Raw genomic sequence first — 25,902 nt, 5'->3', positions numbered from 1 at the left:
ATGCACAGAGATTTTGTTAGTAACAGCAGCTGCTTAGGGCTCTAAAAAGGATGGTGATTTCAGCAGCAAGGGTGGTGTAAAAATTCCTACCTCTTCATTTAGGATGAAAAAGCTGTTAGTTTAACCGTTACGTAAATTGAATCTCTAAACCTGCCTGAATTAATAGGAATTAAATCCAAAAACAATTTACAGAGTGTTATTTTTTCTTTTTTAATCAGATAGTATGATTGAAAGTTACCGACAGGGCTTTAGGCCCMAGTCACTGCCACATGGATGGCGTTAGTAGGCATTGTACTGGAAGGCTTGTGGTTTGCATTGTTTGTCCTTCTTGATGAAACTAACTTTAAAATTGGATGCATAAAAATAATGAAAATGAAATGTCCAGTCAAGCATTGATAGGGATATAATCACAGAATTTAGTGGACTTTAGTTTGAATTGTTTACTCTTCTATTAATTACACTTTATTTTCAGAATTTCTTGAGGTTGGCAAAAAGCAGCCTGCCCTTGATGTTCTCTATGATGTTATGAAAAGTAAAAAACACCGAACATGGCAAAAGATTCACGAGCCGATTATGCTGAAGTACCTGGAGCTCTGCGTGGATCTCCGCAAGAGCCACCTGGCGAAAGAAGGACTGTACCAGTACAAGAACATTTGCCAGCAGGTACTGCTCTTGAAACTCGGTCATTATATGCAGCATGGTATGTGTCAGCTAATATGATATTAAAAATACATACTAATTAGTCTTGAGTTAGAATAAATTTGCTTTTTAGGTGTTCTGTCTTTTATAGAATTTGCATTTTAAATATTTGCTCTCTCTTGTGGGGGAAACTATTTTAAATGTTCTGCCTTCTGTAGGTGAACATCAAATCTTTAGAAGATGTTGTTCGAGCCTATTTAAAGTTAGCTGAAGAAAAAACAGAAGCAGCTAAGGAAGAGTCACAGCAGATGGTACTGGATATAGAAGATTTAGATAACATTCAAACTCCAGAAAGGTAGGAAGCCCTTCTTTAAAGCCATACATAGAAACATATTCTTTTTTTTTTCTGTTTCTGTCTTAAATGCAGATGGATGCTTAAAAGAGTACCTAGTAAGAGCTGTATGGGTACCAAGTGCTTTCTGATAGAGCACACAGAAGATTTGAGGATTAGAAACACAGCTGGAAGTGACTTTGGATAAGGATAGGGTGGAAGAGGGGGACTGTGTGTGTAATCTCAATTTTACATGCTAGGCTGAAAGATGAACTGCTGTGTCACCCATAGAAGCGTGTGACTGCTGGAACAGGACAGAAGAGACTAGCTAATGGAGGAGACAGAGCTGAGAAACAGGTTTGCTTCCAAGAAAATTAAAGAAAGGAAACAAGCAAAACCAGAAGGTGAATGAGAAAGAAACTGAGAAGTCTCTGTATTCCAGAAGAGAGGAAAGAGAGGTGGCAGACAGAGCTAGGGGTCATTGTGCAGGGAGTACTGAGGATGTATATGAGCAGGAAGGATCCAAACTTGCAAGGAAGATTAAGAGTTATTTGACTAACCTCTTTTTAGAGTTGCTTGTATGGGTGGAGGCATCTTTTCAAGAGGATATGAAGACTGATCAAAGCCCTACATCCAGAAGTTAAGATGAATATCTAAAGGTAGAAAGATAGCGGAAGAACAGAGTGTGAATTTATAGGATGAAAGCACATGAGTAATTGAGAATTATGGTAGCATAGCAGTTGCAAGTGGAGTATTGGTTGTTCAGGAAACCCAGAATAAGATTGAAAAGACCGATGGATACGCTGGGGGGGAAAAGAGGGAAAAATAGAAGGGGTAGTCTGAACTGAAGTAAAATCAGTGMAGCAAAACCACTATAGTTTCTTTAATAAAAAAAAAGGGAGAACGGTTGTGGGAACCAGACCTTATCTTTAGAGCATCTAATTGAATCCCCACAGAAATACTTGTATTGGACAATTAGTTACTTAAACTGCTTATTATTGAATAGTGAACAAATGCTGTTATATTATGGACAAATACGTGTAATGTTATTTTACACTTGCCTAGGTAATTGATGAGATAATASAAGGAAGGATGTAAAAAGTAGATAGATTCTGAGTGTTATGGTTAATTGAATGGCAAGGCATTTAAAGAGAGGGTCCAGAAGAACTTTGGAAGAGTGCAGAGGAGGACTGATCAGTGAGTACATGTACGCTAGCACATTGACCTKTGTCTAGCATATAGCTTAARCAGTGCTCGGTTATGTTGTAACCACTTYCAAATTGCTGGTTTCTTCTGCCCTGCTGGAAGTCACCATTCTGTTGTCAAAGTGGTTTGTGGGAGACTTTCCTAATCAACTTCAGGTCAGATGCAGTGTGTGCTTATGTCCTTCAAACGAATCTGTTGGTTTAGGCAGTGCTCGCATTAACTGATGGAACTTACATGAGCTGATAAAGCTACCTACTGTGCTGCAGAGAGAAGGTGAAARGTGAGGAACAAGTAATGTTTTCAGTCTTTCTAACTGCTTTTTTAAAAAGATAGCTGTCCACATCCTTCAGGAAACAAGAAATGTAGGGAATTAATTCAAATACCTGTGTCAAAACAAATGAAACCTCAGTGCTAAAATTCACTGAGTGCTAAATTTCACGTGTGCTAATTCACATAGTGCTAAAGTTCACTGAGGAAGTGGCTTGGGATTAGCCTTGCTAGGTGTGATCTGGAAATTAAAGCAATACTTTGTATTTGTAAGAATGTTGGTGCTGGAATAAAGGGAATGTAGTTCTAGAGAGTAGGAAAATTTCCCTGTCTGAGGTAGAGGGAAAAATCAGCTTTCTTGTTGTAATATGTGGAAGGATAATTTCTGCCCKTGAGTTTTGAAAATGCTAGCAGATGAAATTTCAGTATAGTATGAAATGATTCTATTAAAGACACCATCTGAGAGTACRTTTTTCTCATCCTCCATATGTAAGTTAATAGAGATCTCAGCAGCAACTGATCTGTTATCTTGAYCATAGCAACTTTTAGGACTTTTGAATGGACTTGGAATGGCTTAGCAGGACTTAGAATGACTTTTGAAGGAAGTAGTACATGCATTTAAAAATTGGGGAGAAAARTCAGCACAAGTTTGCCATAGGGTAGATGCCATCAGATTAAATTGGTAACTTCTCTGTTAATCTATTTTTTTTTTTTAGATTCAAGAAATACCAGAGAGATAAGCTGAGAAAAAAATAARTAAAGCTGTTGCTACCATGCCAGGAGGGATGTTTCAGTTGGGAGGTGACTAATATGTTGCATAATGAGYGACTGACAACATGCAATAATGAAAGGAGAGGTGAAGGATGTTGCTGTGAAATCCTTCAAGGAAAATCCTGGCATAGAAACTAGAGAAATTTAGTGAAGATACAAAGTTGGAAGAAACTGTAAAGGTGGATGATGATTTTGTCTTGTGTARGTGACCATGAGGAATGGAGTTACAGTAGCCAAAAACCACAGGATGTGGAGTAAAAACAAAGATGTRGAGTAGAAGGCTGTGGATGAAATGCAAGGCTGTGCTGCATGTGCTGGGTGCTCAGCGGTTGCAAGACTTGAAAAGTTTGCAATGCTGTCTTTAGTGATTGTTTCAGGATGATGTGATGATGAGAAGCAATTTCAGTGCTWACGTGTTTCAGGTGCTGGACTGTGGTGAAGACTGAGATCAAAAAAAATTGTAAAAWAAGAACCTGAAGAAAATATTGAATMTTTTCATCTACAATAAATTGTAATTTAAATTCTTCCTGACAGATACTAATCTAAGTCTACCTTGCTCCTTAAATTCTGCAATAATAAAAAATCCTTAGCCTCTTTTGCCAATTCATATTTTGATATTTTATTATCCTTGACAATAACAAATTATTCACAGTGTCTAATTGAAATATTCTTCSTTACAGAGAAATCTCATCAATACCTAGACACTGAAGATTGACTGACTGACTCTACATACTTCTCTTTTATGTATTTGAGGACTAAAAAAGGTCTCRGTCCCAGTTCTTCGGTGAACAATTTGAGTGTTAAGTGTTCCTTAGGTTGTGTTTTCTAGACTACTTGACATTCTTCTTTGCTTGATTTTGCTTGGGGAAAATCTTTAGTTTGCATGTTGAAAGTTGAATTAGAACTGAAAGCAGTTTAGAAAAAGGTGGTAGAAAAGTTAACCGAGTTTATTATAAAGTTTGGTACAGAAAGAATTTTAAAAATGAAAGCTTTTAAAAGTAAGGTGGTTCTTTAAGTTTATCATTGATAGGAGTAGGGAGAGAAAGGACTATAGAGCATAAGGGATAATACTAGTGATAGTGAATTTGTCTCAGTGCCTCAGGAATCCCTTCTAGTCCTTTACTTTTTGTAAACATGGAACCTAGAATCARAGGCCATTAAAGCAGAATTGCCAGATCTCACTTCTAAAATCTTAAGCAATCCGTTTTTTCATGCCAGCATTTTAAAAGGATTTCATACTTTCAATTATCAATTTATTAGTATTACCAGCATCTAAGCACTTAGGAAAGRTAGTATGTTGTTGTTGTATGATATGTTGATAGTATGTTGAAAGATATGATGTGAGAGCTGGAGGGATTTTTGTTAATTGAGCAGTGAGAGAAAATGATGTTTAGCATAATTTGCAACAAAGTATGCCCAATTATATACRATTCTGTTAAGTATCACAAGATGGATATTTAAATAGATAAAGTGATACTTTTGATACTTCTGTACGTAGGTCAAGTCACACTTGAGTTTTGTGGTGATAATRTCGGGGTGTAAAGTAATTCTTGTGTGGCCTACAGTTTGCTTGTTGACAAAATTCAAACAGAAAAAGGCAAATGGAGTTAAGGTTGCAAATAAAAGGCAGCAGGTTTTGTTGTTGTTTTTGTTGTTGTTTTGTTTCTTTTTTTAGAGGTAGTGCAAATCATGAGGCAACAGAATATCGGGTTTCCGCTGTGTCATATCAGCAAGTTCAGATGAGCTCCCTGCACTAGCACTGCAGGTGGCTGAAGAAGGAAGTTTCAGCAAGCAGGAAAGTATCCAAGAGGAAAATGATACAGGGATCTAACAGAGGCACAGTCAGCTGTTGCCTGGTAGAAGAGGAAAGGAGAGAATCCTGGAATAAGGTTCCTTTGGTTAATGTGAAGGACGTGCAGACYCCCGAGGCATCTGTTCTCTCTGCAGCGTGTATGTGTCAAGTTAGCAAAAACCAGATATTTTGCATCCTTTGGAAGAGTCTGAGGGACCAATTTGAAAGTAATGAATAGATTTCTTGTTAGATGTTTAGATTCCTCTGCTCTCCCCTTGAGTCCTGAAAACTGGAATTCTGGAGAATAATATACGATTTTTTGATTCCCTCTCCCTCTTGATTGCAGTGTTCTTTTGAGTGCAGTGAGTGGGGAAGACACTCAAGATCGTACTGACCGACTGCTTTTGACACCTTGGGTTAAATTTCTGTGGGAGTCCTACAGACAATGTCTGGATCTTCTCCGAAATAATTCCAGAGTGGAACGTCTGTACCATGATATTGCACAGCAAGGTAAGTAGAGAAGATGGAAACAAAAGTGCAGTGAAAATCAGGACCACCCATGTTACCTATTTTAAAACTACAAAATTATAACTTTCTTATGTCTGAGTTGAAAACGTGGTGATTTCTTAACTGTATGTATTTGTAGTATTCTTAAAATTACAAAGGATCCTTAAAATTGGTGGAGTTCTCAATCTTTTCTTGTAGCAAAAATATCCAAGGGAAAAGTTATTTTCCTGACTATACTGACAGTTAAGAATTAGTGCTGTTTGTTTGTTTTTATTTACAGATCAAACTTAATCTTTTTTTTTCTTTTCAATGGCAGTTGTGCTTTCTATATATGTATACTGTATCAACTAAATTCCGGGACTAACATACATAAAAGGAGTACTCTAAAAAGTGTCATAAGCTATGAATTTTTGCATAGAAATAACTTAAGAAAATATTATTTGGAAGGTGATAGGAAATGGTCAGTCTAATTCTTCCTGGCATTATTCTGCAARTAGTGAATTATTAAGCATCATTATTTTTTGTTATTTATTTTTTGTTTGTTTAAGGACAAGAGATAAATGGAACAACTTTTCCTTTGTGGCTATGACTTAGGACTCTGTCGTTTTGAGAAAGAGGCTGTTATTTTTAGCTAGACTCAAATTACGCAAGTACATTAGGAAAGGTGACTGATGAGTTCTAGGTGCCTTATTACGTTTAAGTCTCTGCTGCAGTGCCAGGAATTTGTCTTTTTCCAGTTACTGATACAGAAACTTTACATTTAAATGGCAGTGACCCAATGGCAGCAGATTTTTCACAGAGAAATTAAARGATCAAAGCTTTTTTCTTTTTTTTTCTGTGTCATCTCCATTCTTTTGAARTCTTTATTGAGCTAATTTTACTTATACATAAATACATAAATAAATAGCTTGAGACTTTCCCCTCACATTTTACAGGCTTTAAATGTTTGAATTCCTCTGAGCCTCAGAATTTTATTTGCACTAAGTTCAAAATAAAACCAAAATACCCTGCTTGGAACATTTTGGAGATGGAAAGTGTCCGTGCTTTAYGTTTAATTTTGTAGAAGCATCTCTCTTTTTTGAGGTGAAGTTGGTAGTGCTCTGCACTGTTACTTTTTSATTATACACAAAATTTAGATGATTATGTCTCTTTTTATCTGTTTTTGGGCTGTAAGGTTCTTCAAACTTACTAGTTTTTATATTTGAAAGCCCTTTAGGATTACAGTGAAATGGGCACTCGCTAACATTCCTCGGTTATCTGCTTTCTGCAGCTTTTAAGTTCTGCCTGCAGTACACGCGTAAGGCCGAGTTCCGCAAGCTCTGCGATAACCTGAGAATGCACCTGGGGCAGATCCAGCGGCACCACAACCAGAGCACAGCCATCAACCTCAACAACCCCGAGAGCCAGTCCATGCACCTGGAGACCCGCCTGGTGCAGCTSGACAGCGCCATCAGCATGGAGCTGTGGCAGGTATGAGGAGCCCTGTCCTGGAATCACAGCGGCATCTTCAGCTTCTCCACAGTCTGGTCCATCTGGGGCATGTTCCATGCTATATTCTCCACAATAAAGACAGGATAGTAGCTGAAGAATAAAGGTTATATATCTAGACTGTGATACTACATGCATATTCAATATTTAGAGTCTGATGTTCCTGGAATTGCTTTTTCACACAGCATTTCAAAGCAGATATCTGCTGTATGTGGTGGATGCGAAAAGAAGATGGTAGCATTTAGTGGTGAAGTGGCTGAAGCTTGTTCAAGCTGTGGAAGTTAATCATGGTGTCTTCTCCTCTGACATTCTGCATTCCCATGAATTAGGGCCCCTGGAAGTAGCTGGTATACAGTGAAGTCTGTTAGGCTGGGCCTCAGCACTGCCACTGGAAGTGTGCTGGTACCTAGCCAGGGAGAGCACTGTTGCAGGAAACCTTTCCAAGATGTGCTTTCTTTTGGAACCTTCATAATGTCAAATTCATTAAAATAGTTATTTTTATTGATCTGGAGACCTTTCACTATTGCATTATTTCCTTTCTAGATATGTAAGTAGTTGCATGTGATTCTTGATTTCTATGTAGTTTTAGGGGAAAGTGTGCCCATTTTTGGTTATGCTTATCCACATATGCTTATATGGGAAATCATAGTAGTGGAAAATTTCTGATATTCTGAGATTTTCCTTTTTTTTTTTTTTGGCTTAAAATCTGAAAAGAAAACAAATCTTTAGCAAATTACTCAAAATAAGCTTTAACTATCAAATTGTAGCAAGTGGAGTTAATAAATTGGCAGTATATGCAAATATTTTGTTTAGTAGGTAGGAAATACTAAGCTAAAGTTCACAGCTTTTGGAGGCAGTTAKGGGCTATAGTCTTATAAAAACCTTCACTTTTCTAGCAGTTGCCAATAACTTCCTTGAAGCAGTGTATCTGTTTCTTTCTTTAGGAAGCTTTCAAAGCAGTGGAGGATATTCATGGGCTGTTCGCACTGTCAAAGAAACCACCCAAACCACAGCTGATGGCAAATTATTATCACAAAGTTTCAACTGTTTTCTGGAAATCGGGGAACGCTCTTTTCCATGCATCCACACTTCACCGGCTGTATCACTTGTCAAGAGAAATGCGGAAGAATCTTACACAAGAGGAGATGCAGAGGTGGGGAAAGATAGTTACCGTGATCATAGATGCTATTTTTAACCATTAAATCCAAAAATAAATTGTACCCCAGAAGAAGGAGATGACTTATGCCTGGTTATGAGCAGCTTTGCTTGAAATGTCTCCAAAAGAAATCTAGAGCAAAAAAAAGGATAATTTTACCAAGTTACAGAGTTAGTCAAGTAGAAGTCAGGATCCACCTGAGTTAAACCTGCTTTTCTGTAGCTGTCTGGGAATCAAAGCAAGTTAATAAGTACTTCTGTCTTCTTTCCTTTGCATTTTGGCTAGTATAAACTTTCCCTGAAAATTTATACATTACAGGAGTGTGTAAGTTCTTTGGTTTAATGATAAATCATCATCTGGCGTGATTCTGGCAAGACTCTTCAGACATGCGGGATCGTGTATCTGTTTAACTATATATTATATAGTCAGTATTATAATATTGACTGTATTGGCCTCACAAGTTCATTTACAGGTCTTCATAGAATCAGAGTCTAGTGGGAATAAATATTCCGTGTAACTTCTGAAACTCCTGTTCATCTTGGCACTATTGTCAAAACATAATGTCACATCAGAGAGTACACKCAGCTTTTTCAGGAACGTTTAAAAATTGTTGCAATCCAAATGATATTTATGTATTTAAGGTTAAAATTATGTCTGAARTATCTCTGCTTTCTATTGTTGTAATCATTTCATAGTATCTTGGTGTGTGTATCTTAGGCACTTGTACAGATACACTGCCTAYATATGTACACATGCATACACACCTGAGTAGGAAGAACACATTATCAAAACTTCTGAGTACTGAAGAACATTGCGTGCTCTAGTYGTCCTGCGCAGATGCCATCTTTCCTATTATTGTTTATATTTTAATAGGTTTTATAATTTTTCAGCATCAGTGCTTTCTTCCCTGGGCATGAATTGGTGTGTGGATGTAGAACTGTTCTCAGCCATTTCATCTTTTGGGGTTTTGTCAACAGGATGTCCACTCGAGTCCTCCTGGCCACTCTGTCGATTCCCATAACTCCGGAGCGCACGGATATCGCCCGTCTCCTGGATATGGATGGCATCATCGTTGAAAAGCAGCGGCGTCTCGCAACCCTACTGGGTCTTCAGGCCCCTCCAACTCGGGCCAGTCTCATTAATGACATGGTAGGTMGTGATACTTGGGCAAGAAGCTTTTCAACATGTGAGTCTGGTTTCTTTCTAGAAGCACCGTGCTCAAGTGTGAGGCATTAGTTTCAAAATACAAAATCTTACTAATTTTTGTAATTGGTAAGAGTGGCAATAAGGAAGAGTGGCAATAAAGGAAGGCCTGAACATTTGCGTAAAGTAAAGGTTAACATTCGGTACTGCCCATTAAATTAACCAATAATTTTTCAAGTTTTGAAACTTAGAGGGACTTTGAAAAAGGTTTTGAACTAGAACTTTTATTTTTTACCTACACTAAGGGAAGGAATATTTAATTGAATGTAAGTTCTATACCTCTCTCTTTGGGTTTTGAATACCTTTTGGATAGAGATAGATTAGGTATCACATATTGGGCAGGAAGGACTTAAATAGTTATGAAGAATTCCTTTTGCTTAACTCAGATGAATGCTAGATGTAGCTGTCTTCAGACCTTCCAGATGCATGTATACCTAAAACTTAAATTATCATTTGCTTTATGGTTTGTATTAAATGGCCTTCTGGGCACTTCTCCAGTTGGTTTTAAAAACAGTTTAAAAGTTTAGAAATTGTGGTCCGAGATACTTGTTTTAGTTGAGCAGTAGGCCTGCATGTTAGTGTGAAGGACTGTAAACATTCATTTGTGCTTTAGAAATGCGGAATCCAAGTTGGGAATGGTACACTATTCTATTTTCTTGTTTTGTGTTTTTTTGATCTGCTTTTCCACTTGTAAATGGAAACAGTTAAATGGTGTAGTGTAGTTATTTTCAGTGTAATAAGAATATTTTTAAGAAATTAAGAATTTATCAAAGAATTAAGACTATTTTAACAAATTAATGTACTTTTAACAAAAAATCTTGTATCAAAAGGTACGTGTAGTATCTAATTAAGTTCTTGAATATAAAACTCCTAAAGCATAGTTATTAACATTGTATTTATTTTGACCTCTTTGTTATTGCCTGTAGGTGAGGTTCAACGTAGTGCAGTATGTTGTTCCCGAGGTGAAAGAACTTTACAATTGGCTTGAAGTCGACTTTCACCCTCTGAAGTTGTGCGGTCGTGTCAGCAAGGTAAGCTTTGTAGCTCTGTGAATATAAGTGGTCTGGACTGCTAGTGTAGTACTTGGTTGTTAGATGGTGGTAAATACCAGCTGGTTGTCTATGTTTCTCTCCTGCTGAATTTCTAATAGTGGCCTTTTATTTGGCCAGATTAAGTGCGTGTATGTAACTGATTATGTAGATAGCACACTAGATTGTTAAAATGAAAAAAAATATTATCTGAGTCTCTGGGATATTATAAAGAGAGCATTGATAAAGATTCAGTTTTGTGAACTTCTCAGAAGCTACGGTGGATGGAAATTATAAGAGTTGAATTTAGTTCAGTGATGTAGGAGAAAAAAATGTGAGTGATACGGGGAAAAGAAAAAACTGTAGTCTCATTTTACTATTAGAATGTAGAGTCTCAGAGGTAAAATAATTTGAGATCTTGTTGATTACATTAATTTAAATTAGTAATGTGCTTACTGTTGCCAGTGTTGTCAGTCATGTACATACAGGAAAATATTAGCTATCCAGTATAAATAAGTGTTTCAATACAAAGTTATAGCTCAGTAAAATAGCATAGGATCTGGAGGTCAGAGCAGTTTTTTTTTTCATAATGGTAAAGAGAAGTGTGCAAGAACCATGCTTCTTGCTTAAAAGTGAAGTTTTCTAGTATTTATTCAGCTGAGTAACTTGTAAAAATTGTGACAGGTTCTGAACTGGGTGAAGGATCAAGCTGAAAAGGAGCCTGAACTGCAGCTCTATATTCCTCACCTGCAGAACAACACCATTCTTCGGCTTCTGCAGCAGGTATGAATGAGGAAGGTGTACATTCACAGCCATATGTAAGTCAGAAAATACTTCAGAGAGAATCCTATAATGGAGACTTTTATGTTAAAGTAAATATTCCCATCAAACAGAAAATAGTTCTGACTTTGAAGTATTTTTTTTCCAGTGTGTATCTTACACCTTCAGGTTTCTGCGTTGTGAAGGTACAGCCTTAGCAAATACACTTAATTTTAGTAGTGGTTGCATACAATAGTGTATTCTTTCGCTTAGTTTTTTTTCCATCATAGATCTCTGAAGTCTTGCTTAAGGGAATTCATGGTTTCTTGAAGCTTTTTATTTGGAGTAAGCTTTGGATGACATTTTCTTTGGGGCTTTTTTTACAAAATGCACATTTCATTGACCTGCTTTCTTTATAAGTGATGAGCAGTGTTATTTCTGATGTGCCAAAGAAATAATTGAAGGCTAATTAGCAGCATAGCTTTATGTAGCTACTGCTGCCAGTCTCCTTCATACAAAGAACTCATTCAGGAATTGTGTTAGGTTAAGTTTTAATCCTATGCAGAAGTAAAATATTAAAAGGAATATTTATTGCTTCATTAATAAGTGTACATAATTTATTGACAATTTAGCAAATTAATTTTATAGTGCCTTTTACATATTCTTTTTTTCTCAATTCTTTCCAGTGAATAGAAAAATGCCTAACACTTCTTTTCACATACAGGTGGCCCAGATTTATCAAAGCATTGAATTTACTCGTCTGGCTAACCTGGTTCCTTTTGTCGATGCCTTCCAGCTGGAACGTGCTATTGTAGATGCAGCCAGACATTGTGACTTGCAGGTAAGCACTTTAGAAAGACTTAAGTGAAATGGGGTGTGGGTTCTGTCATGCTGCAGAGAAACCTACCCAGTTTGACATGAAATGTCAAAGTAAAGTAGATAACTAGCCCTGAAGGAGGAGGAGATGAAATAGAATAAGAAGATGCAAGTGGGAGGACATGTAATGAACTCCCAGTTCTTAAATCTGGAATGGTTTTCTGATTTCTGTGAACAACAATTAATATAGGTGCAGTGATTACATATAAATGCAGGGCAGTAACTAATGAGAATGTAGTACAAGTGCAAAGCAGATGTTGAAATTTAAGTTTGAGGAAACTTCCGTGGGCTCCAGTTATTTAGTCAAAAAAGTCCTAAAGCAAGTCTAACAAATAAGAGTGTTAGTGATATTGCTTATTGGCAGAACAACAGAGAAATAACTTAATTAAGAATATATAATCATTTTTTTTCTCTTTTCATTTTGCAAAGGTTCGCCTTGATCATACTTCTCGAACGCTGAGTTTTGGCTCAGATTTGAATTACAGCACTAGGGAAGATGCTCCGCAAGGCCCTCAGCTGCAGAGCATGCCCTCCGAGCAGATTAGGAATCAGTTGACTGCCATGTCCTCAGCTCTGGCTAAAGCTCTCGCAGTCATTAAGCCTCCTCACCTACTGGTAAGTTGTGTTGTTGTTTGTTTTAACATCTTCTGGAGTTGTTGACAGATTCAGACATTCCCTGAAGTCCGTTGTAAATTTGTTGTCTTTTGATTTTTTGCTTTTCTGATCAACTGTTCATTCAAGTAATCTGCATTCAGTGCAGTGGAAATAAATATTATTACTGCTGTCTGCCCCCTGTGAAAGAAAAATGCTCACGGCTCCATGATAAACGGTACAGATGTAGCGTGGAGTTAATGCATTTTCAAATTACAGAGCATTCTTCTGCAACTGCTACATATTTGGCTCTTCTCATGTGTCTTGATTTTCTGGCTTAACAAGACAAACTTGTTTTGAAGCTTTGAGATCRTACTTGAGTATTACCCTTCAGTGACTTTGTTTAGCTTTCTTTGACGTGGAGAAGACATCAAGCCACCTAATGAATAATATAACAAAGCAATGCAAAGATTTGAGAAGGAAAAGATTAATGCTTAAGTAAATATGTTTGATGAAGTGTATTGCTCCTTTTTCCTTATTTTATGATAGCAGTCTTTGATATAATTTGGTTGTAATGATGAGCTGCTTTTTGTATACTTCCGCTTTTAAGTTTGTTTTAAGGAGTGCTTTTTTCAGATTAGATTCATTTTAGTTTTTCTGCTTGACAGTAGCTCGCCATTTGTGTTTGTGAAGAAGGCTAAAACATTCATAAAGGCACCCAGCTCTTAAGTGTCTGATCATAACTAGAACAATCTCAAAATGTACATGAGAGGCCTGAACTGAAATTTCTAGTCTTTCATATTCAAATTTGGGTTATACCAAATAGTAACCTTCCACTTATGGGTTTACAAAGGTAGCATTTGTTTAAAATTTGATTTACACTTACGAAAATGCAAAAGCCAGCTTTCTCTGTGAGAGAAAATAACAGTTTTCTGCAGAAATGAAAGCTCCCACAGCTGAAGAATTGACCTGTTCATTTCTCTCTCTGTGGCCATTGGCTTTCAAGATCGCATTCACCCATGAACTCACATATCATGTTCTCCAGAGCCCCATATGAGCAAGGTATAAATCAGTCTGGGATTTTTGGTGTGCCTTGTTTATGGTCCAGTAACCTTCACTTCTCTTTAAAGAGCAGTGGTAACATTTTTTTTCCTCTTTTTAAAATATACTTTTAATTAAAAAAAAAAACAAGCAATTTTTACTTATCACATTTTTTTTCCTTATATTAAAAAAAAAAACCTCTAATAATATGTTCATGTTAGATGTTTTATCCTGTTAGAAAYGTTAGATATTCATGAAGCCAACACAAGAAATAGCACTGTATCCTAATATCTAAATCTAGGTTAATTACATAAAAATAACTAACTCTGTAGTGCTTTAGRCTCAAAATATTCCATGCAGATTTTCCTCCAAAAAGGTTTATTATTGAATGATGTTAGATGTATTATATGCGTAATATATTGAATAGATGCATAAAAGCAAACCCATCTCTTACCTGTGTATCTGTAGGGGRAATTGTTGCTTAGCCTTGTCTGGCACAGAGATGTAACTTGCTGAAGCAGACATACAAACACTAGTAACCCTGCTTGTAAAATCGGAGTAGCTTCTGAGCAGGCTGAAGTTTAATGCTGGTTTGTGTGTGCTTAGAGAAGCTGTGCACGCGGCTGATACCTTCCTCTTTTTTCTTTTTTCCTCCATTCCCTATTCACATTCAAACTTTCGGTGCTTTAACAATTCTAAATATTGTCAGATTTGTTATAATTTACAGATTTTGTTAAAAAAATAAGATTTTTGTTGTGGTTCTGGTATTTTGGCACCTCTGGTTACCGTAAACACTTGCAAATCTGGGACAAATTACARATCTTTGAATGTTTTTGTTTAATGTCTTAGAAGTGGCAGGTTACTAAAAATAACTTAGAGCTATTTGAAGAGCAGCACAGCTGAATGCAGGGAACTGGCTTGGCTGCAGTGCTTTGCTGCTTGCTGGCCGTGATTGAAGTGGGCAGCTCCCTGAGCTGGCCCAGTTGCCCCTTGTACCTTTTTGTGTGTAGAGCTCGAGTCTCTTCAAAGAACTGTGCAGCGCTGGGGAGGATGCTGAAAGAATGTTCTGTATTGTGATTTTATAGTGTTCATATCTAAGCTGCTGCAAACAAAAAAGAAAAAAGGGAGCTCTGGTGAAATATGACACAACTGTGCTTGCCAAAACATGCAAACACAAAACACACGTGCATTGTGTTCCTCCTCCTTCACTAATGCACCCTTAAATCTCAGACACACGCATGTGGAAGAGCTTTAGATGGAGTGTGAAAGTACCATTCCTACGGTAGCTGTGTTGCAGAACACTGTCTCATGCAGGCCGCTTTCAGCTCCATGTGCCCATGGTTCTGTTGAGCACTCTGCGTGCCACCTAAATGATTGATTAGATTTGCAAGTACAGTTGTATTTTCATGCAGTTGTCAAGTTTGATGAAAATAGAGGTTTCTTTGAGAAGTATTTGCTGTTCTTTGTGCCTTCTAAAGAGCTGTCACATATTGTCTTATCATTAATCCCAATTCAGCAAGAGAAGGAAGAGCAACATCAGCTAGCAGTCAATGCCTTCTTGAAGAATTCAAGGAAGGAGCATCAGCGTATTCTTGCACGACGCCAAACTATAGAGGAAAGGAAGGAGCGCCTTGAAAGTCTGAATATCCAGCGTGAAAAGGAAGAGCTGGAGCAGCGGGAAGCAGAGTTGCAGAAGGTCCGTAAAGCAGAGGAAGAGAGACTGCGCCAGGAAGCGAAGGAGAGGGAGAAGGAGCGTATCCTGCAGGAGCATGAGCAAATCAAGAAGAAGACAGTTCGGGAGCGCTTGGAGCAGATCAAGAAAACTGAACTGGGAGCCAAAGCATTTAAGGATATTGATATTGAGGTACGGAACTTGGTATCGAAGTGCTAAGTTATTTTTTATGTTGTGTTGTCACACGGTTAGGCTCTCAGAATTCCACATTCTCTACTGGTTTTATGCTGTAATTGTTTTAGAAATGGTCTCTAAAATATGAGATTGCCAATTTGACATTTAAATGTTTAATTTGCTCAACAATATGAGTAGATTTTGAGASTGAGTTTGGATAGGACTTATTTTCCTTGGAGGAATGAAGTCCAGCTGTTTCAAAGAGCAGTGCACAGATGAGTGCTTGTCTTTTTCTTCCCCCCCCATTGTTATTTATACAATAGTTAAAATATGAAACAGACGTTCACATTCTGTTTATGAGCATCTAGATTGTCTCAGAAATTGAGATAAAAAAGTTTTAAAATAGATTACTAATTACCCAAAGGGRAGTAAAATAAACTGAGAAAGATTCTAAAGCAAATTACTTGAGAAGTTCAGGACTGTAGAGAAGTGTAGAAGAACAGCAGAAAGAGCAATTGTAACAACATTTGCTTTATTTTTTTGTTGACCATTTGATTAAAGGATCTTGAAGAATTGGATCCTGACTTCATTATGGCTAAACAAGTTGAACAACTGGAGAAAGAGAAGAAGGAACTTCAGGAACGACTGAAGAATCAGGAGAAAAAGGTACAAAGTAGTAAGAATGCAAAAAATATGTCTGTCTGCCTGATACATAAATTGTGTTGGTGTTGAAAAATGGAATCGATTTGTGTTGCCCCTTTGAGTGTAAAAAGAGGCATTGCATGTATAACAAGCCAGCTGATTTAGTAGTATCAGTGCACGAGTGTATCCTAGTTAATGCASAGGGTTTGAGACTAGACCCTTAAGCTGTTTGTGAAGTGAATCTTGGTTGTGAAGACTTGTTCTCAGGGAGTGTTCAGAGATGGAGAAACCTTGAGAGAAGGCGAGGCTGTTCTAGAGATGCTAGATAGTTTTATTACATTAGTCCTCCTGAAACAGAGGATTCCTTTGATGGAAGCCTTCTTGGTGGCAGAAGAAAGTGTCTGAAGCTTGGGTGACCACGTAAGTACAGATTGTCAGAGTAGATAGAAATACATGACAAGAACAAGGTGATACCAAGGACTTCCAGCTGTACTCAAAAATGAAACAGACTGTGTGATACTGTTGATAATTCAGTTCTCTTAAACTGATTGCTAGARGTGAGAGACAAAAATTGCTTTAAAGGGTTCCAGTGAAGGATCTGTGGTGCTGCAGGCCAYGAAAACCTGATGTTCATACTGGACAAACTGGCAGAAAATATAGTAAAGAATAGAATAAATAGACACCTGGGTAAATATTATATACTTRGGATGATGAGCACAGCTTCTGTAAAAGGAATGCGAGGCAGGATTTCCCTTGGAGTTTCCTCAAAGTTATCAAAACCAAAGGAGCAACTGGAAAGTTGAAAAAAGGCTACCAAGAATGATCAATGATAAAACTTGGCTTCAGTGTAAGAAATATCTAAGTTAAATTATTTTAAAATAATTATTACACCTATATCTGAAAGTAACTTGTATCCTTTTTCCCARAAGCTATGAGATTGTACCTAGTGTAGCAGCTGTGGATAGGGAGCAGTTGTTCTTGTGCTAACTGCAAGGGATAGTGAGCTAGGAGACATCAAGTGAAGTGAGTAAAAGTCAAGTTCAGAATAAATAAGACAGTCTCCAAGCAGCAAGCCTTAGTATTTCTTGCCTCGTTGAGTTCCAAGGAGCRAGGAAAAAGGTATCCATTGATGCTATCTGAATATACAGAAACTGCCATCTTGCCAGGGAAATGCCTGGAGCCAAGAGGAGTTTGTGCTGGGGAGAGCACTAGGGGAAGTGTCCTGTAGGTGTTGCTGCAGTCCTGTCTCCTTCTCTCCTCGGATTCCTTGGGGAAATGCCAAAGATTGAGCATTCCAGGCTTGGTCTTTGCATACACCAGGCTGAGGCTGCCTTATCTTTCTGTAGATTGACTACTTTGAGAGAGCGAAGCGCTTGGAAGAAATTCCATTGATAAAGACTGCTTATGAGGAACAACGAGTGCATGATATGGAGTTGTGGGAGCAACAAGAAGAAGAAAGGGTAAGAATTTCTGCTTCAGGTAGTAAAATCCATTGGTAATGAGTGTTTCTTTTCTTTTTTCCTTTCTTTGCTTTTCTTTTCCCTTTTTTTTAAGATTTTCTCTTCCAGATCAATTCAGAGGAGATGGGAACTTGACAGATATAAGTGTTAGTTTTGTGATTTCATTCTGCAGGATCTTTCTGACTTCCAGTAGTGGCTTGGTGGATTGATTACAAGCATGTTGTGATGTCTCACCTTGTAATACATTAATATTATTTATTTTTAGATCACTACTTTGCAGTTGGAGCGTGAGAAAGCCCTTGAGCATAAGAACAGGCTATCAAGGATGCTGGAGGATAGAGACCTATTTGAAGCCAGGCTCAAAGCATCACGACGAACAGTTTATGAGGTACTCAAAACCTGGTTTTACAARAAAATCATGTACAGTAGCTGAGAATTATGAGATTGTTTGCTTTCTGTTTTGGCTGATTTTTTTTTTTCTTTTGTCTTTTATCCACTCCTAGATTTTATCATTTACAACTTCTTTAATGTCAGCTTCTGAAATAGGTTATATGGAAAATAATTGTCTCAAAGATAGTTAAGTTATTCTTTTTAATGCAATTACACTAGTGATAAGAGATCCATCATGTAGCTTGTGTCTCAGTAGCTGTCTGTACAGTAGATTGGACTTACTCTGATAGAATCGTACTGAAAAATAATTTTGAAGCCAAGAAATATATGAAAATAAATGAGTGTATTTTTCTTTAATCTTCTTATTTGAATCTGATGGTTATTTTGATATTCAAGTCATTGRGTAACTGAAGTCACAGGTCTCCAAAGTTTAATAACAATTAGAGTAAGAGGACAGGAAGAGAACTGTTGATTTGTTTTTTTGCTTTACATTCTGAATGTTTTTCTGTAATTGTTGTAACTTTTATTACATGCCTGTATTGCAATAAGAAGTGGTAGGATTTTTAAATGTTTTAACAAGTTAGTTAACAATGTCTACAGTACTGTATATAATTCTCATGAGGTCTGTGACCAGGTAATGTATTTGCTTTCCCAAAGAAGCAAATGGAGCACTAACATTGTGCGTGCTGATTATTTTTGTTCCTTTGTATCAAATTTGTTGCAGAAAAGGGTTAGTTGCAATACCTAAAGCTTGAGCAGAAAAGATAAGCTTCCTTAGTAAAGTTAATATATTGCCTTAACAATATCATTGCTTGTAATTCTCTCTATTTGCCTCTTAGACACGTAAGTTATGATGGCTTTGTGTGAACTCCTTGTATTCCAGGATAAACTCAAGCAGTTCCAGGAGAGGTTGGCAGAGGAGAGGCGTAACCGCCTGGAGGAGCGCAAGAAGCAGCGCAAGGAGGAGAGGCGCATCACCTACTACAAAGAAAAGGAAGAGGAGGAGCAACGGCTGCGAGAGGAGCAGCTGCTGAAAGGTAGAACCGGGAACATGGTTAGGGTGCCTTGTCGATTCCTCACCCATTCCAGAGTTGTACCCGCTTAACTTCAGCTTTCYCTGTTTCACAGTGTTAGGGGAAGGTTGTTCTCCTTTAGTCAATGGCAAAGACTATCCCTGTTCACTGCTCTGCCTCCTATCCAATGGTGTACTCTGGATTTTCGCGCATGTGGGATGGAGAAGGCAAAAGTTTATAGGAGTGGAAAGCAAAAAGTATTTTGTGCAACCCCTTTTCTCCAGATGGTAATAAAGTAAGAGATAAGCATTAGTGAAAAATGAATCTTTGATTAATTTTTTAAGTTCTGACCATCGTCTATGCACATCTCATACAGAAGAGAAAGGAGCATCGATGTTAGGCTGATGACTGGACAATTGTCGACTCCTGCAGCCTTCTGTGATAATTGCTTTGTCTGATAACCAGGTCCAGGGATTTAAGATGAGCTTATAGACATCCCTTAAAATAAATTTCTGCTCAGCTTGTTGCTTAGTGGATGAAGGTTTATACAACGTTTTATAACCATGCAATATTTAAAACCAATGCAAAGAAACAAATCCTGGATAGCAAAATTCTGCATGGCTAGTYGATTATTGTTATTTTTTTGAACACTTTCTAAGGAGGACTCTTTTGTCATACTTGAGTCAGTTATTGATATTTTTACCAGCATGTCTGTAGTCTATACATGAATTAAACTGACCAATACTGGGACATTGTCTTCCAAATCTAGCAGCAGTTGTTCCAGATGGCAGGAATGTATCATGGTTTCTTTCCGTAGTGCTTTGGATTTAAGATACTAAAAAAAATCACATTCTGTTCTTAATATGACTTGTAAAGTGCTTGGATTTTCCTTTGGTTTTGGAGTGGAAGGGGAGAGATTATTAGTAAGCCTTCTTGAATACAGTGGAAGGGTAGCACAATTATATCTGCTGTATGTTTTATTTACAGAGCGTGAGGAGAAGGAGCGCCTCGAGCGGGAGAAACGCGAGCAGGAGCAGCGTGAGTACCAGGAACGTGTCAAGAAACTGGAAGAGCTGGAGAAGAAAAAACGGCAGAGAGAGATGGAGATAGAAGAAAGAGAGCGCCGCAGGGAAGAAGAGAGGAGGGGTCTGGATGACCCGTTTTCAAGAAAGGTAAATGTTAGCAGGGTTATGTATTTTTTTTACCCTACATAATCACTAAAATAATCAGTTAAGACCATGTTTAACTTATTTGACCACCTGATAATTCAGTATTTTCTACAAGAAATAGTTTGCTCATTTAAGAGCATACTGTGCTTAAAAGTAAGTCATTAGTTGGATTTTTTTTTTTTAATCTGAATTGAATTGAATTGAATTTGTTCTGACCTGCAGGAGTCTCGCTGGGGCGATAGGGAGTCTGAAAGCTCCTGGAGAAGAGGTGGGGAGACAGAGTCTGAGTGGCGGAGAGCCCCCGTGGAAAGGTGATTGTGGGTTTGCTGAGCACCGCTCGTTCTGGGCCCCAAGCCTCTGGGTTTCCTTTTCATTGCTGTTGCTTGCAACATTGAGCTAATTTTGAATTTTATCCTATGCATTTATATCTCTGGAAGTTATCTTGTATTAAAAAAAATTACATGTGGAAACACAGCTTAGACTGTAGGGTTATTATGGGTGTATAGAAGGGGGTTACTTGGATGTGATTTTTTAATACAAGTTCTTTGAGACTTAGCTAAATTTTTTTTCAGGTTGGGCTCAGTCTGGGAGCTAAACCTATWCTCTGTTGGGTTGCAGCAGATGGGCCATCAGGGACGACTGAGCAGTTGTGGTGTTGAGACAGCAAACTGTTCAGTCTTTGAAGCTGTAGAGAAGGCTGGAGAACCTTCTCTCCTGTAGAAGCCTACAGGARCCTGTGGCTTTCCTGTAGCAGTGAGGCAGTCAGAACGAGTGTTTGAAACCTGCAAGCGTTGTAAATGTAACCCCACGTCAAGTGGGTGCTTCCAGGAAACTGCACCCTGAAGGAGTTTGATGCCCTTAATCTAATATGGACGGGTGCCAGTTTCTCCTGCTTGCTCATACCTTGTGTTTGACAGAGACTGGCGCAGAGGAGAGCCGAGAGATGATGAAAGATCTTTCCGGCGCGGGGACGACCTGCCCCGGCGCGGGGACGACCTGCCCCGGCGCGGAGCTCCAGAGGAAAAGGAACGTCCATCTTTGGAGACATCTGAAGACAGGCCACCTAGGCGTGAAGGTGAAGAGGACAGGCCACCTAGGCGTGAAGGTGAAGAGGACAGGCCACCCAGGCGCGGGCTGGATGACGACAGGCCACCCAGGCGCGGGCTGGATGACGACAGAGGAAGCTGGCGAGCTGCAGATGACGACAGGGGTCCCAGGCATGGGCTGGATGATGACAGGCCACCCAGACGTGGCTTGGATGATGACAGGCCACCCAGACGTGGCTTGGATGATGACAGGCCACCCAGGCGCGGGCTAGATGATGACAGGCCACCCAGGCGCGGCTTGGACGACGACAGGGGCAGTTGGCGAGCAGCGGATGACGACAGAGGACCCAGGCGCGCCATGGATGACGACAGGCCACCCCGGCGCGGGCTGGATGACGACAGGCCGCCCAGGCGCGSGYTGGATGATGACAGGGGCAGCTGGCGAGCGGCTGATGAYGACAGGGGTCCCAGGCGYGGCCTGGATGACGACAGGCCACCCAGACGCGCCTTGGATGATGACAGGGGTCCCAGGCGTGGGCTGGACGACGACAGGGGACCGTGGCGCAGCTCAGATGATGACAGGCTCTCCAGAAGAGATGAGGACAGGGGGCCGTGGCGGAGCGGGGAGGATTCCAGGCCGGGACCTTGGAGACCATTTGGTAAACCAGGTAAGTAACCTCAGAGCACAGGCCAATGCAGTGCGGAATGGTTGTGATGTGGTTGGTGTTGGGGATGGGAGGATCAGCTCCCCAAAAATGTCTGAATTAATTTGGGCTAATATGGGCCCTTCTTTGTATAAATTAATCCCTTTCATTTGKCTGAATTAGGAAAAAAAGTTAAATGCAACAAGTGTGCATTACTTTCCTAGGACATGGCCAGAGGTCACATGGTAATGCTAGAAAGTCTGTGCCTCTGATGTGAAAAAAACAAAATACACAAGTTCAGTGACCTGGTGAGGGAGACCTTTCCATTAGGTACACATGCCTTCGTTTCTTTCCCTGTTCCTCTACTTTTAAAAATACGTCTGAAGTTAACCTCCTTCTAAGAAGGATTTTAGATAAGCGATTCAAGTTGTTCTAGTTTTGATCTTTTTAGTGTAGAAAAATATTACCATTTGAACTCAAACCTCAACTGCCCATGATCCTGTTCCTATATAGTTCCCATTCCAATRTAGTTTATTTGCTATCACGTTGCTAGCAAATATTGCCTTCCTTTCAGGTTCTTTTTTATGTATATTGATGATGTTTAAATGTTTTTCATTGTCTCTTTTTCTTGAGATTTCCATGTTTGCCATATCAGCTGCAAAAAGTAGATGGCAAATATCTAAATCTTGCTACTCTAMTAGTTTCCTCCTATCTTTAGGAATTTCCCTTCCTAAGTATCTGTAAATTAAGATTATCGTGGGATGAAGGATGTGTTGTGGAAGTTTATGGCAACTGATAGTTGCGTTTTTGAAGTAGTACTTTAAACAGCAGTAAGTTCTTACGATTTTTTTTCCTAAAATATTCTCACTTGTAGATTTTCACAGAATCTACAAGCGATATCTTGTAGTTCTAGCTACAAGATATTTATTTCTTCCTTTGCTCATCTTGCAAAAAAGGCATTGAGGAGAGTAGCATTTTCTGACTGAAAYAATCAGGGTATAAACCTGTCCGTGCTGAACCACACGAGGAGTACATACATGAAGTATATACTTCATATTAAGCAGTTTCCCCAGCATTTTGTGGATAGGGCTCCTACCCAAAGGTGGGTGTTTTTGGCCAACCTGAGTGAGACCCGGGGGTGCAGGAAGCCTCGGCAGCGGTTTCTGCGAAGCGGCAGCGCCGCTCCGCGCGCRTGCGGCTCCGCTCGCTCACCGGGACCTGTCCCTTGCAGGGGGGTGGCGGGAGCGCGAGAAGGCCCGCGAGGACAGCTGGGGGCCACCCCGCGACGCCCGCGCCCCCGCCGAGCGCGACTGGGACAGGGACAAGGACCGCGACGACAGCGAGAAGGACCGAGAGCTTGACAGAGACCGGGACCTCGATAGAGACGAGCGCTTCAGGCGCCCCAGGTTTGAGCCTTAAGGACGTGCGGAGTGTTTCTGGGGTGGGGGAAATAGATATCTGTGTCCTGATTCACTGTCTCTTCTTACTGTAGCAGAGGGAAAATGTTAACATCTAAACTTCTTTTGCTGTTTCCAATGGCAAAAGGGAGGATGCTGGCTGGAGAAGAGGACCAGCTGAGGAGACTTCTAGCTGGAGGGACTCGAGCCGTCGGGAGGAGTGGGACAGAGGTGGTCGTGACATGAGAGAGCGACGCATGGATGACAGAGATCTGCCCCCGAGAAGGGGACCGCCCCTCAGATCTGACCGTGAAGAGCGTATGTGTCTTTATTACTAAAAGCTTCATTTTACATCCTGCATGTCRCCCTGACAGCGATAGGTGTTAAAGGGGGAATAAGTTGTATTCTCAGYCAGCAAAGTGATGAACACACAGAAACTTTAGCGTGTGGTAACCTTGCTATGAAGCATCAGGAGAGACATCCCAGAAAATCACTTCTATCTCATTTCTTAGCAGTCTCAGAAGTCTGAGAAAGCATTTGCAAATAGGACCTCAGTAGTTCCACACTATTAATGATATTGATTTTGATTAATAATCTGCTTTAATTGTACACATTTAATTATACTGAATTCAAAAAATACTGTAATGAAAATGCATTAGACTGAGAAATCACATGGACCAATTCTAATGAGTTCTTATGTTCAAAATCTCATTTTATTTTAGTTTCAGCCCTCCGTATCAGTGTCCTGTGAATTGGGTGCTGTCATGCAGTGATCTTAGTGAACAAACTAGAACACCAAAAGAATTTGTACATCACTTTTTGCAGTTGGGATTTTCCTGTTTTCAAGACGTGGCTTTTCTCAACGAGATGCATTCTGTGCTTTTTTATGATTATGATACTAGTGTAAAATAAAAATATATTTTATATCATAAAACTGTACATCTATAGAACATTCTTATTTCTTATTACTCTGTTCTAAAGATGACAGTATTCAGTTGCTCAGTGATGCTGAATCTGAAAAGAGGCTTGAGATTTAATTGCTGTTCACGACTTCACTGTCAAATGGCATTTGGCTCATCCTCACGGTACCACTGGCCAGACAGAGGACAACTGAWTGGGACCTCTTTTCAGTGGTGGCCAGTGATAGAACTAGAGGAAACAGCCACAAACTGAAGAACCAAAAGTTCCACAGGAACTTAAAGAAAAATATGTTGACAGGGTGCCCAGAGAGGTTGTGGAGTCTCCTTSTCTGGAGATCTTCCAAACCCGCTTGGATGCCACCCTGTGCCATCTGCTCTAGGTGACCCTGTGTGTGCAGRGCGTTGGACTAGACCTCTAGAGGTCCCTTCCAGCCTTAAGGATTCTGTGATTCGATGACCAGAGATGGGCTGTACTTGTTTCGGCTCTTGCAGGCTGTAAGTGGAATGTAACAACCCTCCTTCATGTGCTTGTGTGTCCGTAGCGAGCTCCTGGCGCCGCGCCGACGACCGGAGAGAGGAGCGGGGAGAAGATCGGGAGCCAGCACGGCGACCTGCACCTGCTGCCACTGCCCCCCCTGCATCCGCTCCCCCGGCAGCAGCGAAGGAGCGGGAGAAAGAGGGGGACAAGGAGAAGGAGAAGGGTTCCTGGAAGGCGGAAAAGGAGCGTGAGCCTCTCCGCCGTTCTAAAAACGAGACAGATGAGGAAGGCTGGACCACTGTGCGGCGCTAAGGGAACGTCAGAGCGGTTTAACMGATGTTTTAGTCTTGATTTGATTGAATCCACAGGTTATATTTGTGCTTATGAATCTTCTCAATTGGATCCTTAACAAATCTTTTGAGATAACATGAAAGCATGAGCCTGAATTACTTACTCATATAGAGCGATCATGCACAAAACTCACAGCAGAAGTTTGGAAATTGATTGCCAGTTTTTGAAATTTCAAATATTGCTTATTTCATGGATCACTTGTTAAAATAAAAAGAAGCAATCCCAACAGCTGTCTTGAGTAATACTTCTGTCTTTCACTAAAACAAGCTATCTTTTTATTTTTAGTTGTTCTTAATTTGGAATGGGGTATCATCATCAAAGAAGGTGTGTTTTGAAAACACGTGTGTTCGTATTGTGGTGGAATTACCAAAAAGCAGAGCTGGATCAATTTCCACAATTAGTCCCCGGAAAAGGATATTAAACCCTCTCTTATTTAGGKATTTTTGAGGGCACGTGATTTTGAGATACATATTTTATCATTATCTAAATTCAGTAAGTGTTGACATTTGAATTAAATACAGTAATAAGCATTATGAGCTTCAGCTACACTGGGATATTTTCTGTAGATTTACTTGAATACATCTGCCTCTGGAGCTGTTTTGCAGTCAGTGTTCCAGCAACGTGTACTGCTGCAGTGTACAGCCACAAAACTGAAAGCTGTTAACGATTCAAGCATTTCAGTAAGCATATTGCTATGTATTTTTTGTTGCCAACAGCGTAACTGCTTTTTCCATTACTGGGTAATTCATGCCTTTCAAGAATTTATAAATATTGTCATATTTAAAATATGTGGTTTTGGAGAAATTACCCCCCTCTCCCTCAATTCTTTGTCTTCAGGGTACATTCTTTCCCTTTCCAAAAAAGTGGTTTGTAGTAATGCCTGTGTTGACT

The 25,902-nt window shown here is 39.4% G+C and overlaps 1 protein-coding gene and 1 non-coding gene across 2 annotated transcripts; both read left to right on the top strand.

The window, feature by feature from the left end:
- Nucleotides 1-25,902, top strand: EIF3A (eukaryotic translation initiation factor 3 subunit A). Its single transcript, XM_026050702.1, has 22 exons — nt 1-19; nt 473-663; nt 858-994; nt 5,353-5,516; nt 6,784-6,983; nt 7,946-8,154; nt 9,135-9,306; nt 10,287-10,391; nt 11,073-11,171; nt 11,872-11,988; nt 12,453-12,638; nt 15,172-15,519; nt 16,063-16,167; nt 17,490-17,603; nt 17,869-17,991; nt 18,877-19,030; nt 19,994-20,178; nt 20,398-20,486; nt 21,093-21,889; nt 23,097-23,271; nt 23,411-23,580; nt 24,725-25,902. The coding sequence occupies exons 1-22, from the start codon at nt 1-3 to the stop codon at nt 24,970-24,972; spliced, it is 4,107 nt and encodes a 1,368-aa protein (XP_025906487.1). The 3' UTR covers nt 24,973-25,902.
- LOC112957202 lies at nt 11,535-11,667 on the top strand. The gene has a single exon (XR_003251175.1). It is a non-coding gene; the product is annotated as a small nucleolar RNA SNORA19 (small nucleolar RNA).

Source organism: Nothoprocta perdicaria, unplaced genomic scaffold (assembly GCF_003342845.1).
Source record: "Nothoprocta perdicaria isolate Ctin4 unplaced genomic scaffold, notPer1 scaffold_7, whole genome shotgun sequence".
Classification (NCBI taxonomy): Eukaryota; Metazoa; Chordata; class Aves; order Tinamiformes; family Tinamidae; genus Nothoprocta; species Nothoprocta perdicaria.
This window is presented reverse-complemented; position numbering and strand designations above follow the sequence as displayed.